At 44.8% G+C, this 14,553-nt stretch overlaps 1 protein-coding gene across 1 annotated transcript in view; it reads left to right on the plus strand.

The window, feature by feature from the left end:
* The window catches only part of LOC121001871 (ubiquitin-conjugating enzyme E2 E2), a 250,505-nt gene that overhangs the window by 38,587 nt on the left and 197,365 nt on the right, over positions 1 to 14,553 (plus strand). The window contains exon 3 of the mRNA XM_040433093.1: positions 14,074 to 14,124. Within this exon, the coding sequence (XP_040289027.1) occupies positions 14,074 to 14,124 (51 nt within the window). The remainder of the gene's footprint in view (positions 1 to 14,073; positions 14,125 to 14,553) is intronic.

Raw genomic sequence — 14,553 nt, forward strand, 5'->3', positions numbered from 1 at the left:
CCTCTGATCAGCCCCCCCCAGCCTCTGATCAGCCCCCCCAGCCTCTGATCAGCCCCTCCAGCCTCTGATCAGCCCCTCCAGCCTCTGATCAGCCCCTCCAGCCTCTGATCAGCCCCCCCAGCCTCTGATCAGCCCCCCCAGCCTCTGATCAGCCCCCCCAGCCTCTGATCAGCCCCCCCAGCCTCTGATCAGCCCCCCCAGCCTCTGATCAGCCCCTCCCTCTTATCAGCTTCCTCTGGTAACAAACCCACCCCCCTCCCTCCCCAGTATTAATCATTGGTGGCAGTGGCCACAGGGTCCCCCTCCTCCCCCCATCATTGGTGGCAGTGGGCAGTTCTGATCGGAGTCCCAGCAGTGTAATGCTGGGGCTCCGATTGGTTACCATGGCAGCCAGGACGCTACTGAAGTCCTGGCTGCGATGGTATGTTAGTGAGCAGCATTATACTCACGTGCGCCATGATCGCCGGGAGCTCCTTCTTCTCATAGGTCTGTGCGGCGCATTGCTAATGCTATAAGCATTAGCAATGAGCCGCACAGACAGAAGAAGGAGCGCCCGGCGGCCACGGCGCACGTGAGTATAATGCTGCTCACTAACATACCATCGCAGCCAGGACTTCAGTAGCGTGACTCCTGGCTGCCATGGTAACCGATCGGAGCCCCAGCATTACACTGCTGGGACTCCGATCTGAACTGCCCACTGCCACCAATGATGGGGGGAGGAGGAGGAGGGGGACCCTGTGGCCACTGCCACCAATGCAGACAAACATTCCCGGCACCCGACCAGGCTCTGACAGGACTCTGTGATCCGCGCGATTAACCCCTCAACTGAGGGGTTAATCACGCGGATCACAGTGTGCAGTCATAGGGGCCGGGATATGGCCAGCACATTCATTGGTGGCGCAGTGGCCACAGTCCCTCCCCTTCTCCTCCTACTCTGTTCTTAGTGGCCAGCGGCAGCCGCGCACAGTGGGGAGGGAGGGACTCCTCTCCTTCTCCACTGTGCCGGCTCAGGAAACCATGGTGCGCGCCGAGCGCATCTTTGAAAACGGGCTGACAAATACCCAAGCGCCAGGACCAAATTCCTGGTCGCCCTGGCGCCCGGGATTTGTCGAGCCCTGCCTTACCTTACCTATTAAACGTCTATGAGGAGCAGTATCAAAAGCCTTTGCAAAATCCAGAAACACTCCTTTTTCTTCTTTTGTATATACAAAGTGAAAAAACCCATTTAGTAACTCTGCCTTTTCTTTATCTTCAGTGACTAACCCCCCTTTATCATTATTTAGGGGACCTACCTGCTCAGACATTGGTTTTTTAGCATTTATATATTTAAATAATTATTTGGGATTTGTTTTGCTCTCTTTTTCCACCTGCTGTTCGTTTTGTATTTTTTTGCAAATTTGATCTCCCTTTTACAGATATAATTAAGTCCTTTGTAAACTTCAAAGGATACAGCTGACCCTCAGATTTGTATTTTTTTAAATGCGCTTTTTGTCATTTATTGCCCTTTTTACATCAGCTGTAAGCCATGGGGGGTTTAATTTTAGCCGTTTATACTTGTTATCTAAAGGAATACATTTTTTTGTGCAATTACTCATTGTGGATTTAAAGCTCTCCCATTTATCCTCAGTATGAGTCCTCTTGCACACGAACGTTGTGTGCCCCTGGCCGTATTAAGGCCCGCATACGGCGGGTCCGCAATGCACGTAACGGATGCACAACGTTCGTGTGCAAGAGGCCTTATTATGTGACCGTAGCTGCTCCCAGTCTATGCCCTGAAATGCTGCCCTCAACCCAGGGAAATTTAGCCTTTTTAAAATTCAGTGTCTTTGCTCTGCCTGACAGAGTTTGCTTCTCATAGTTTAGGGGGAATATAATAAAATTGTGGTCACTTTTACTTAGTGTTTCTCGAACAGTAACATTTCCAACAAGTTCTGCATCATTAGAGATTACCAGATCCAACAGGGCATTGCCCCTAGTGGGAGATTCTACAAACTGGCCCATAAAGTGGTCCTGCAGTAAGTTTAGCAATCTTCTCCCCTTTACGGTTGAGGCAGAATCATGACCCCAGTCAATGTCTGAGAAGTTCAAATCTCCCATTATGACCACTGTACCAGCCTGTGCCGCCCGCTCTATTTGGTTATACAGTTGCGTTTCTATCTCCTCTGTGATGTTATGGGGTCTATAGATTACACCAAGTATTATTTTTTCAGTGTTTATATCCCTTTGAACTTCCACCCATAAGGTTTCCACATCCTCACCATCCTCACCCACAATTGTCTCTTTCACACTTGTCTTCAGATCACTCCTCACATACAGGTACACGCCACCACCTTTTCTATTGACCCTATCTTTCCTAAATAGTGTAAAACCCTCAATATTAACAGCCCAGTCATGAGAAGAGTCCAACTATGTCTCAGCCACACCAACTACATCTATGTGCTCTTCTAGTACCATAGCCTCCAGCTCCCCCATTTTGCTAGCTAGACTTGTTACCAGCAGTTCTATTTTTCATCAGTGTATAGTTCTGCGCAGTCTTCTCCCTACTTTCCTCACTAACCCCAGCCCCCACTAAATCACCACTATCCCCTACTATATCCCACTCTCTATCTACCCCCTTATTAGTATGACCCCCCCCACCCTCCCCCCAGATTATAGTTAAAGGGAGTCTGTCATCAGCATTTCACTTTTTTAACCCTTCCCATAGCTCCCTAGCATGCTTACATTTAATAAAAACATTACCTCTGGCATCAATCCTGGACTTGTAGAACCATCAAAAACGATCTTTATAACTTATGCAAATGAGGGCTCGCAAGTGCCCAGGGGCGGCGTTACGCTCGTAGGTGCCCTGCTTGCTCAGCCTTTTCATTGCGTCCCCCCGCCCCTTCCTACCCTCCGCCCGCCCATCCTTTCCCTCTGACCGCCTTTCTACTAACTTGTTATTCCGCCGAGATCCCGCGCCTGCGCACTCTGTCTGTCAGCTGGCGCATGTGCACTGCGATGCCCATTCCTTGTATGGCATCACAGTAATTAATGCGCATGCGACGGCTTCGCGCCGTTAGCCGGCGCATCCGCAATAGTTACTGTGATGCCATACAAGGAATGGGCATCGCAGTGCGCATGCGCCGGCCCACGGACTGACTGCGCAGGCGCGGGATCTCGGCGGAATAACAAGTTAGTAGAAAGGCGGTCAGAGTGGCTGCAATGTTCCAAAAACTCAGTTTAAAGGGGTTTTCTAGGTTATATTTATTGATGACCTGCTAGATCATCTGCAGCCGTGAGCATGTGTAATTACAATCATTTCAATGGGACAGCTCGTTCCTATACACTTCTATTTCTTCTTGAAATGAATGGGACGGTTTGGGTGTAATTACACCTGCTCACCGCTTCAGACGTGACGGCAGGTAATCAATGAAGAGGAGGCAGCACTGGCACGACCCGCGCCTTCTTTTCAAACAGCTGATCGGCGGGGGGTGCCTGGTGTCGGACCCCCGCAAATTTGATATTGATGACCTATCCTTAGCAGCTAGCGAACAGTGTAGCCATCCTTGGCAAATGTATAATGTCCAAGCGTGATCTCGTACATCGATGTAATAAGGGTGTGCACATAGCATGACGCCACTGTGTTTTTTTTTATTTTTTTGGGGGTTTTTTTCATAAAGAGTTTTTGTTACATAAAATAAAACATGGAGAAATAATATTAAAAGCAGCATAAAAAATCCAGCTCATTTCTGCAGTTTATTACTTCAGCTCCGGTTCATGGGGCCTGAGGACATAAAGGTGATTTGTTTCTGTTTTATACGTCCAAGATGAGCTGAGTATATTTAGTTCAATCATTGATTATCCTAAAGCTTTTGGTTTAGGTACACTGTTTAGGTGAATGTATACAAAGGCTACAAAAATAGCGCTATGTTCTGAATTTCATTAATCCCAGTTATCCATATATTTTATTTATTCATTTATTTCTATTGAGATGCCCGAGATCTACTCCATTGACTTGTATGGAAAGCCAAAAGCATACATCTGTATTCTTAAAGGGGCTGTTCAGCCATATGTGCACACCCTTATTACATAGATGGTTTGGAAAACATTCTTGCTGCTTTGATATTGTACATTTGCCAATGATGGCTACGCTGTAGCAAGCAGCTTCACGGAAAATGCTAAATTCCTTGTTCAGCCATTAATATTTTTTAAAAGGAAAACACTGAGAATGTTGTTGTTGTTGTTTTAAATCCAGTAAATGACAAAGGAATACCTGGAAAACTTAATGCGATTGAGCTGAGATTTACAAAGTATAAACCGCTAGCGGTGCTTGATCATTAATCACACAGCCAAGGTGGTGCCCCCTTTATATTGATTCTGGGTTCACACCGGCGTGACGAAAGGCTCAGGGTGCTTTAAGGGTGCGTTCAGTTAAAAACGTGCGATTTTGGTACCAAAATAAGTCAGTCTTGTCTGCGATTACGTTCAGTTATTCAGTTTTTTTTTCTGTGCGGGTGTAATGCATTTTGATGCGTTTTTTTCACGCGCGTGAAAAAAACCTGAAGGTTTACAAACAACATCTCTTAGCAACCATCAGTGAAAAATGCATGCATCGCATCCACACTTGCTTGCGGATGCAATGCGTTTTTCACGCAGCCCCATTCACTTCTATGGGGCCAGGGCTGCGTGAAAAATGCAGAATATAGAACATGCTGCGATTTTCACACAACGCAGAAGTGATGCGTGAAAAACAACGCTCATGTGCACAGCCCCATTGAAATGAATAGGGCCGGATTCCATGCCGGCGCAATGCGTTCGCCTCACGCATAGCACCCGCGCGGAAAACTCGCCCATGTGAAATGAGCCATATATGTTGAACCAGGGTCACATTAATACTGGTTGGCATCTTCACTTGTTCCGATACAGGCCTCCACTCTGGCGTGGTAATGGTCATATAGATGCTGGATATCCTCCTGTTTATGTCATTTCAAGCTCTCTCAATTTGGACATGTAGTTCAACCAAGGTGGTTGTCGGCTGCTGTGCATGGAAGATCTGTTGTCCCAGTCCTAGATGTTCTCAGAGGGGAGAGATCTGATGATTGAGCTGGCCAGGGAAGCTGCTGGATACCCTGAAGGGCATATTATTTAGTGCGGGCAGTGTGTGAGCGGGGGTTATCCTAATGGAATACCAAATCTCCTGACCGAGTCACAAAACGCACTAGGACTGGTTCCACGATGTCCTGAAAATACAAAAGGCTGGTCAGTGTTCCTCCACAAATACCAGATGGGAATAGGCATGGTAGCTAATGGCACCCCACACCATGACACCCGGTGTTGGTCCTGGGTGTCTCCGCACTATGCATGATGACAGTAGTAGGTGCTTTCCAGCTCTCTCTCTCGAACTCTGATGTGGCCATCAGTGGCGAGCAGTTGTGTTCAGTGATGAAAGCGGGTCCTGCTGTAGTATTAATGATGACCGCATCGGAGTTCACAGGAGGGCTGGCGAATACCTACTGCATAGTGTGGAGACCTAAAGGACCAACACTAGTTATCATGGTATGGGACGCCATTAGCTAAAGCTGACCATATACATAACTGCAGGTTGTCTCACTCCAGCAGATAACATGTATCATGTAGAGGAAGTTAATACAAGGCACTTACTAATGTATTGTGATTGTCCATATTGCTTCCTTTGCTGGCTGCATTCATTTTTCCATCACATTGTACACTGCTCGTTTCCATGGCTACGACTACTCTGTAATCCATCAGTGGAGGTCTTCCTTGCACACTGTAGGAAAAAGCACTAGCCTATGTGTGGTCCCACTGTCCCGGCCACCAGGGAGGCTAGTGATTTTTTTTTCCTACAGTGTGCAAGCACGGCCACTGCTGCTGGATTGTAGGGTGGTCGTAACCATGGAAACGAGCAATGCATGATTGCTCAAGTGTATTTTACAGGTGAAACATTTTGACATTTGACATGTAAAACTTTCAAGGGAAATTACCGTATTGTAGAACGTGGCAATTTTTCTTTTTTTTACAATACACTTTTTTTTATTCTGATTTGTCCACACTGTATAAACCCATCCAGACACAGAAGGCGGTACCTGTCCACCTCGCCTGTCCCTAGTACTGCTGGCGGTAGAGCTGTTATCTGTCAGTACAGTTGCTACCAATTTTTCCTAAGTTAAAAACTGACATAAGACGCTCCTAAAACAACTGTCCCTAGTGACTTGTGTCCTATACTTCAAGCAGCTGTGACCCGTATGAATTTTGTCTTGCCCCGGCCTTGTCTTATTAGTCACGGCTAACAATAGGATTTTATTATACGAAAGCTGCAGCAGATGCTTAAGAGCTCGCAGCTAACAACACGTGTCGTCTGTTTTATGGCCGCCTGTATTATCGGAGACATTTATCATGAGGATTGTGACCTATAGACACATATGACAGATTTTCCGTACGTAGAAGCAGAAAGTGACTGCCGCCTTATTTCTAGATCTTCCCAGTTGCTATTAAGTCATTCGGAAAATTCTGAGATGCAAAAAGTACAAACATAAAATAAAAGGATAGGATGTCCATGAAATCTTACCGGATTGGTGTTCTGTTCCTGGCGCAGGCATGGTTCACGTCATGGGATATCTTCATGGTAATCCATGCCCAGGGATTGCTGCCTCCTCCTCCCTGATGCGATGATGATGTGATTGATTAGAAACTAAATTCTGAGGGCAGCGCTGCGCGAAGCAGCTGGAAGCATATACCGCCACCTGCTGTGCCATGGTCTCTTCATTCATCATCCGTCATATGTTGTTGGAGAATTCCTCCAGGCACATGTATTCTACCAGGATTTTATCATCTGCAGACTAGAAATGGGATTTCGACCTAACCTGTATGAGACTGCCCGGTGGCCAATCTGTATAGTTATATACCGTTCTGAATATAAAGGGTATGGAGCTATGTTAGGATATGGCCACTTTGGGCAGAATTTCCACTGTGGATTGTGCTGCTTTTCCACAGCAAAATCTGCTATGGATCAGTGGCAAAATCCATTTGATTTTACTTTGGATTTGCCCTGGTTTTAACTCTTTGCATTGCAGAGGGTGAAATCTGCACCATAAATTGACAGGCTGTGGATTTAAAATCCACCCTGCAGGTAACTTTACACTGCAGATTTTTAGCAGCAGCATGTGGATGAATTTTCTTATAAATCGCACTTTACTGTTTCCGTAAAATACTGCAGATTTGCCGCACAAGAGTATTTGACCCATGTCAATGACGCGCAAATCCGATCCATGGGGACATACCCTTAAAGGGAATGTGTCGCCATCTGAGGGCAGCATAAACTGGTGAAGAATACCAGTTGGGTCACTTACTTAAGTTGAAATCTGCATTGACAAGCTTCAACGTGGGCCATGCTCGGCATTCTGCACAAGGTTGGAAGTCCTCCTATCCAGGAGATCCTGGCTCTCCATCCCGCCCAGGGGCAGACTGGAAACGAAAAGTGGCCCCTTGTTGTAGAGGGGGTCCAAACTAACAGAAGGTGGGATAACACAGGTAGGCAGGGCAAACGCAAGTAGTCGGGGCCAGTGCAGAACAAAATACCACAGTGCAGCACAAAATACTGCCCCAGCACAACCAAATACCCCAATACAGAGCAAAAGAACTGCCCCAGCAAAACCAAATGCCACAGTGCAGCACAAAATGCCGACACCCTTGTCATAGTATTCAGCTGTATTACTACTGAGTATAGAAATACAGTTGATTTCAGGAGGGCACCTGTGCCTGATGTTCCTACATTACTTAATCCTGAGAGCATCAGATCTTTATGTACGCGGCTGGTGGCCATGAGGAGGCCTTGAGTGGCCCACTGGGCATCGTACCTCCGGGAAATTTCCCTGTAGGGTCTATGGCCAGTCTGCCGCTGGTACCGCCAATTGACAGCTATTTTCCTATTGCATTCATTCACCTGTGGGGGTGGGGAGAGCAAGGAGCTTATAAATATGAGGACTCTCTGGCGCATACTATGTATTGAAGAGCTCTAGAGCTGGAGCTATTCGATGGAGGTTTTAGCAGGACAGCTGGGTCAAGTCAAGTAAGGAAGTCACCCAGCATTCTGCTAAAGGTTTCAGTCAACAGTGTATGCTACTCTCGGATAGGGCAGCATTAAACTGGTGGCAAATTCTCTTTAACACCGAGGTATAGTCCACCTCAGGAGGTGGTCACTCTAGGAATAGTTGACAGTTTTAAAAAGGATTAGATGAATTCTTAGAATTAAATACCATGTATGGAAATGTGTAGAAGTCTAGTCTCTCCCTCCGCTTTCCTTAATTCACATGCTCACCCATCCCTTGGTTGAACTTGATGGACTTTTCTCTTTTTTCATGCATACTATGTCGCTGTGTAAGGTAGATCACTCCATAAACGAGCAGAAGATATACCTCCTGGGGTTTATTTTCGGTAAAAATGTTCTTCAATTGTCCCAGGTTTCAGCCCTGAAATCTGAGGCTGGAGGTTTTAGTTAGTGCTGTACTTATTACTTGTAATTGTTCTCATTTGTTATGCTTCTCTAGAACTTTTCCTTTTCAGACGGGAAGAACATTTGATGCAGACGGTTTCCATTATCCATTTTCTGCAGACAATAGCACTTTGATTCATCCCAGTGACTAGTTAATGAATGCATAGAAGTATATAGTACTTGAACCGCCATCATAAATATTACATGTGTACATATATTGGACACAGACATGGTTCATTTAAAGTAGTGTTTATTATTTTAGAATAGATATGTGTTATGCCCTCTGGATGTTCATGTTATAATGGATATGTATTACACAGCCAGCACTAGGGTACCTGGATCCGGTTTATTGCCATTTAGTGTGTTTGTGTAGTTTCCTCTTAAAGGGGTTTGAGGAAGTTATCCCCTATCCACAATAGTAATAGTTTTACAGGCTAGCAATAAAATTGTGGAATCAGGTAGTTGTCTCTCAAGATTACTTAAAGGGGTTATCCATGGCCTATAATGCCCCTCACACAGACAGTACTTACCTCGCTCCCCATCACCCACGGCCGCTGTTGCATCTCCCTGTTACGCGGATGAAAACATCCGGCGACGGCGGGGAAGGAGGTTGGGGGGGAAGGAGGCTGGGGGGGGGGGGGGCGGTTAGGGGGTTGCAGAAACGAGCCCCCCTAGCATCACCGGGAGGCTTGTTCCCGCCGCAGCCTGCTATTGGCTCAGAGATCAGAAGTGAAGCGGGTGCTGGGGAGCGAAGGAGGTACTTTCTGTGTGAGGGGCCCGGGCATATGGGGGGGCATTATAGGCCTTGGATAACCCCTTTAATCTTTCATCAGCTGATCGGTCGCTTGATTATACGAGCCAATTATTGAGAAAGAGCTTGTTCATGATAATTTGCCGATAATCTTGCAGTCTAATATGCCCTTTATCCCCAGAGGATCAAAATCCACTGAGGGAGATTTAGCAAACTGGTATAACGTAAAACTGCCCCTAGCAACCAATTAGATTCCACCTTTCATTTTTCAGTGCTCCGCCCCTTTGAAAAATGAAAGGTGGAATTTGATTGGTTGTATCTGCAACTAAGCCAGTTTTTCTTTACCCCCGTTTGATACATTTCCCCTTCTGTTCACTTTGTTTTGTTCAAGAATGCTGTATTTATGTATTTAATCATATATTTATGTAGTTTCAGCTCTATACGATCCAGATACGTTTAAAGGGGACCCTCACGGAGAGCAGCATAAAGGAGTGAAAGATATGCTGATTTCAGTGGTCTGTCACTTATCTGTTCAACAATGTAATGCTGGCGACATGCGTCTGAGAAGAGTCCCTTGCTGCCAGGGAAGAGTCCGGCTTATTCATGAGCTCCCTCTCTCCCCGCCCACCTGCCACTGAACGACCGTTTTCTCCTAGGGATAAACTAATAGAAAACGGCTGATCATTGTGAGGTGGACAGGGGAGCTGGAGCTCATGACTAAGGGTAGGTTCACACAGAGTTTTTGGGAGGTAGTTTTTCCTGCAGGTTTTTCGGCCAAAGCCAGAAGTGGATCGAGCAGTAATGAGAAGTATAAGTCCTTCCTTTTATATTTCTAATTCCGTTCGAATCCGCTTCTGGCTTTGGCTGAAAAACCTGCAGGAAAATTTGCTTCAAAACTTCCTCTAAAAACTGTGTGTGAACCTACCCTAACCCGTACTCTTCTCTGGCGGCCCATGACCCTTATCAGGCATGTTTTGGCAGCATTAAACTACATTCTTGGCAGCTACTTTACATTACCATATGGGTAACAGACCGCAGAAATCAGTGTGTCTATCACTACTCAGTGAGGGCAGCATAATGGATATGACCATTTTCCTTTTAAAATCACCTTTCAGCTGGATCAACCCTATGAAACCAGGCATTATGCCTGGTAGGTTTGATCCTGCTGATTAAAATGATACCTATCTTGTGAAAATCGGTTATGGCGTTCCTTTTATTCTTTATGGAAATGAGAGCTTCAGTGCATTGAGGGGCAGACGCTAGCCCCTCCACGCACCTCCGCTCCTCATCTTTCCAGGGCTGGTCACAGCCCTTGGTGCACTAAAGCTCTAAATTACATAAAGAATAAAATTATTTTAGCTCTAGAATGCTGAAACTGATTTCCACAAGACAGGTAAAGTTTTAATCAGCAGGAGCAACCCCACCAGGCAGTATGCTAGGTTTACTAGCATTGATTCTGCAGACACGTTCCCTAGGCTTTAAATATTCATTATATGGCTTTACTGTTGGGTTTCACTTAATAATATAGGGGCACATTTATCAAGACCGACGTTTTAGACGCCGTTCTTAATAAAGCCCTAAACTGGCCGTGGATCTGCTGAAGTTGTGAAGAGGTGCATCCAGATCCAGTTCTAAATGTAAGCTGCTTCCACGCTGTCTTACATTTAGACCTTTTTCTACGCCTGAAACAGCCCGTCCTGTCCCCTTCGCCCACACCCACAATTTTAGACCTGGCGTGAGCAGCGGGGCGAATTGCGCAGCCATCTGCGCGAAATTTAGGCGTATATCAGAATAGTAAATGACCCCCATAGTGCGTATATTATTACTAAAGTTCTCATTAAAACAGCATAAAATAGATATTTTTGTTTTCCAAAGTTTAAAATAATATGAAAAATCTATTTTTAAAAGGACAAAATTCCATAATTGCATGTGTTTAGGAATGGACAATTACGAATGCTGCTGTGAATGAACTGTGTAACTGAGAATGAACGTCTGGAACATAATATTTATTCAACCTTACATTATAAATATACATGCACCATTTATGTCTAATAAATATTTGCAGACCTCCCGAGGACTTTCTCGCCAGTGCACTACAGCGGTCTACCAGCTGAGCGCCTCAGTGTTGTATGCAGAATGATATGTGAGAATAAGGATACTTTCAGGTCAGGTCAGTAGACAAAAGGCATAAAAATACAAAGTGATCGTCACGTTCCTGCCCGACCCGGGTTTCGCTACCTCGCTTCTTCAAGGGCGATGAAGAAGCGAGGTATCGAAACGCGGGTCGGGCAGGAACGTGACGATCACTTTGTATTTTTATGCCTTTTGTCTACTGACCTGTTGTAAGTAGAATAAAACCTTTTAGAATAATATTCTCAAGGGTGCTTCACTATCTTGCCTATCTCCTTAAATCTTGTAGAGGAGGAGGTCTGGGAGGACCGTATCCTTTGGTTGTCGAGGAGAGGGGCTGACACCCTTGTACCATCCACCTGTGACCGGAATATATAGTTTCCAGCAGCGCGGTTCCAAAACCTATTTACTTGACTTTGCCAGTGTGAAACCTACCACACTAACCCGGGACCAGCAGCAGCGCAAGTAACTGTCCGTGTTGGGACACAGGACTGACTTTCTGTTTTATCTAAATCATCTAGTACTGCCTCCAAATGCCCGATGAACGAGCAAACGCTCATCGGGCAATGCATGCTTAAAAATCACAGTGTGCCGGCGGCAGATCGCGCTGTGTAATAGCCATCTGCCGCTGGGATACAGCTGACCTGCATGGGGACGAGCTATGGCATAGCGATCGCTCCTCCCCATTCAACGGAGTACATCGCTGAATGTAATAGCATGTCCTCCTCTTCCCTCCCGACAATCGTTTGCATCATCGGGGTGTCTAATACAACCTTTAACTAAGTGTTTATGATCTTTTAGTAGTTTAGAGATATGGTTTATTAGATGACCGGCACAACGTGAAAGTACCAGTCACACAGCTAGTTAACCCTGTGTGACAGAAAGGCTCAATATTTTTTTTTTTTAATAAAGACCAATTGAAAATATTATTTAGCCCAAAATGAGTAAAATGCAATCATAAAAATAATTACCCCTGAAGGTGTATATAGCCTTTAAGTGTGTGTTTTTTTTTTTTTTTACAATATAAAGTTGCAATCTATTAATCTAGCTTTATAGTATCTAGCACAGAACTGCATGATAATCTTGGAATTTTTATAGACTAGAAGCAGTGTATTTCTGAAAAGCAACTAATTAGAAGTCTGCTCTGTTTATTATCCCTAGTGGTAGTAGTGTATTTTATCCTAACCTTTTATATTCGGCTTCTAGCAGATCTGTCTGTCAGCAGATCTGAGGCCCCTGAACTGCTGACACTCCAACATAGGTCCTGTGGAGTCAGGTTTAATCCTACCTATGTCGCAGATCATACTGCAAGGAAAAAAACTGAAAAAAGTTTAATAACTCGTACAATATATGCAAATGAGTAGGCAAGTGTTTGTGGGGATTTCCTGAAACCGGGAAGTGTCCTGTTTTTACAGTCGAGTCTGCTAGAAGTGCGCACTGTGGAGCCAGCACCTGCTGGGCATTCTTTTCCTACTGTGAGCAAAGGGGTTCCACAGGACAGGGAATAAATGACTGGGGACCAGCCACTGGAACCCCCAGCGATAATGAAAACTGAGGTACCAGGGACCTCTATGAGAATGGAGTGGTGGTGCACATTCATGACCAACACATTTGCACCACCACTCCGGTCTCATACGGAAGTCCGTTTTTGTGATTACTGGAGATGCCAGCGATCAGACACTTATCCTGTGGATAGGGAATAAGTGTTATTAATTTTGTTAGTGGGAAACCCCCTTTAATATACTTTTCTGGGACCTTCCATTAATCCAGAACAATTCATAATCCAGCATTTATTACTATAATCTGAAAATTGCGGCAGTCAGATTGTTTGCAATTTTGGTTATTTATCCGGTCGTCGTCATCATTATCAAGAGTGGTTATCTATTTTGGCTTACATGTAACTGGATCATGAACGTTATATGATATTGTATCAATAAATAACCAAAATCGGAGTGCCGCAATTTTCCGATTATTGACTACGACTGCCCAGTAATTACAGTGTGCGGTGCTCCACTTCCACACTTATTACTATGACATCACATAGTGTGAATGTGCAGAGCTTTCAGTCACGGAGTGGTACTGCTCACCAGCCATGAGCGAGCGGGGGTTCAAGCTAAAAACAAAAATCCAAGTTCTACGTAAAAGGGTTGTCCCATCTGAACATTTATGGCTTATCAATAGGTTATGCCATGAATGTTCAATGAGGACGGTCCCACCCCTGGGACCCACTCTTATGTTAAGAATGGGGGCCCTGCTGTGAACATAGAGCATGCTGCAATTGTACGGCGTCCTCTCTGTTCAATGCTATGGGACTTCCAAAAATAACCAAGCCAACACTCGGCTATTTGGTTAAATAGAGGGGTGGCTGCGCACTCCTCCTGTTTTTCTCTCCTTTCACGTTTTTAAGATATTAGCAGGACTCTCCCCTATCGGACAATTATGGCACGTCTTATCTATATACCATGAATGTCCAGATTGGAAGACCCCTTTTGTCTTTTCCTACAATACTGTTAAGCCTTTCAGCTCCTCCTGCACTATAGCAGCTGATAGGACACCGTATTCAATGTGACAGACCTGCTTTAAAGGAATTTAACATATTATATTTTATTTTATATAACATTAAGTCTTGTTTCTATGCCCTGTATTAGGCATAATCCCATATGACATGATTGTATTTACAATTTTTTTTTTTTTTTTTTTTAAGAATTCAGAAAGAACTTGCGGAAATAACACTGGATCCTCCTCCAAACTGCAGGTAAGATGCCTTTTATTTTATTTTCAGAATAATGTTTATGATGACCATGGTAATGTAACCCAGCTTTTCCCTACCTACTGTAACGTAACACCACGTTAGCTCAAGTTTGTCAGGAAAAATATGGCGCTCAGAGTGAACACTATTTTTGTATTTCAGTAAATCTCCTTCATTGCTTTAATAATGCTCATTAGAGTGATCACATCCAGAGCGTTCTTCTGCAGGTCATGAAATGATGGGGTCTGCAGGAGTCAATGATTGTGATCTTGTTTCTTTATATGTTACTACAATCAAACATTCCTGGTCTGAACATAGATTGGTCCATACAAACTAACCTAAGATACTGAATCTAGTGGTGCTCGCATCTAGTCTGCAGTCTGTTGGAATGGTTGGGAACTGTTACTGTTCATTGTCATTTTAGAGCTGTATGAC

This window comes from Bufo bufo, chromosome 5, assembly GCF_905171765.1.
Source record: "Bufo bufo chromosome 5, aBufBuf1.1, whole genome shotgun sequence".
NCBI classification, from domain to species: domain Eukaryota; kingdom Metazoa; phylum Chordata; class Amphibia; order Anura; family Bufonidae; genus Bufo; species Bufo bufo.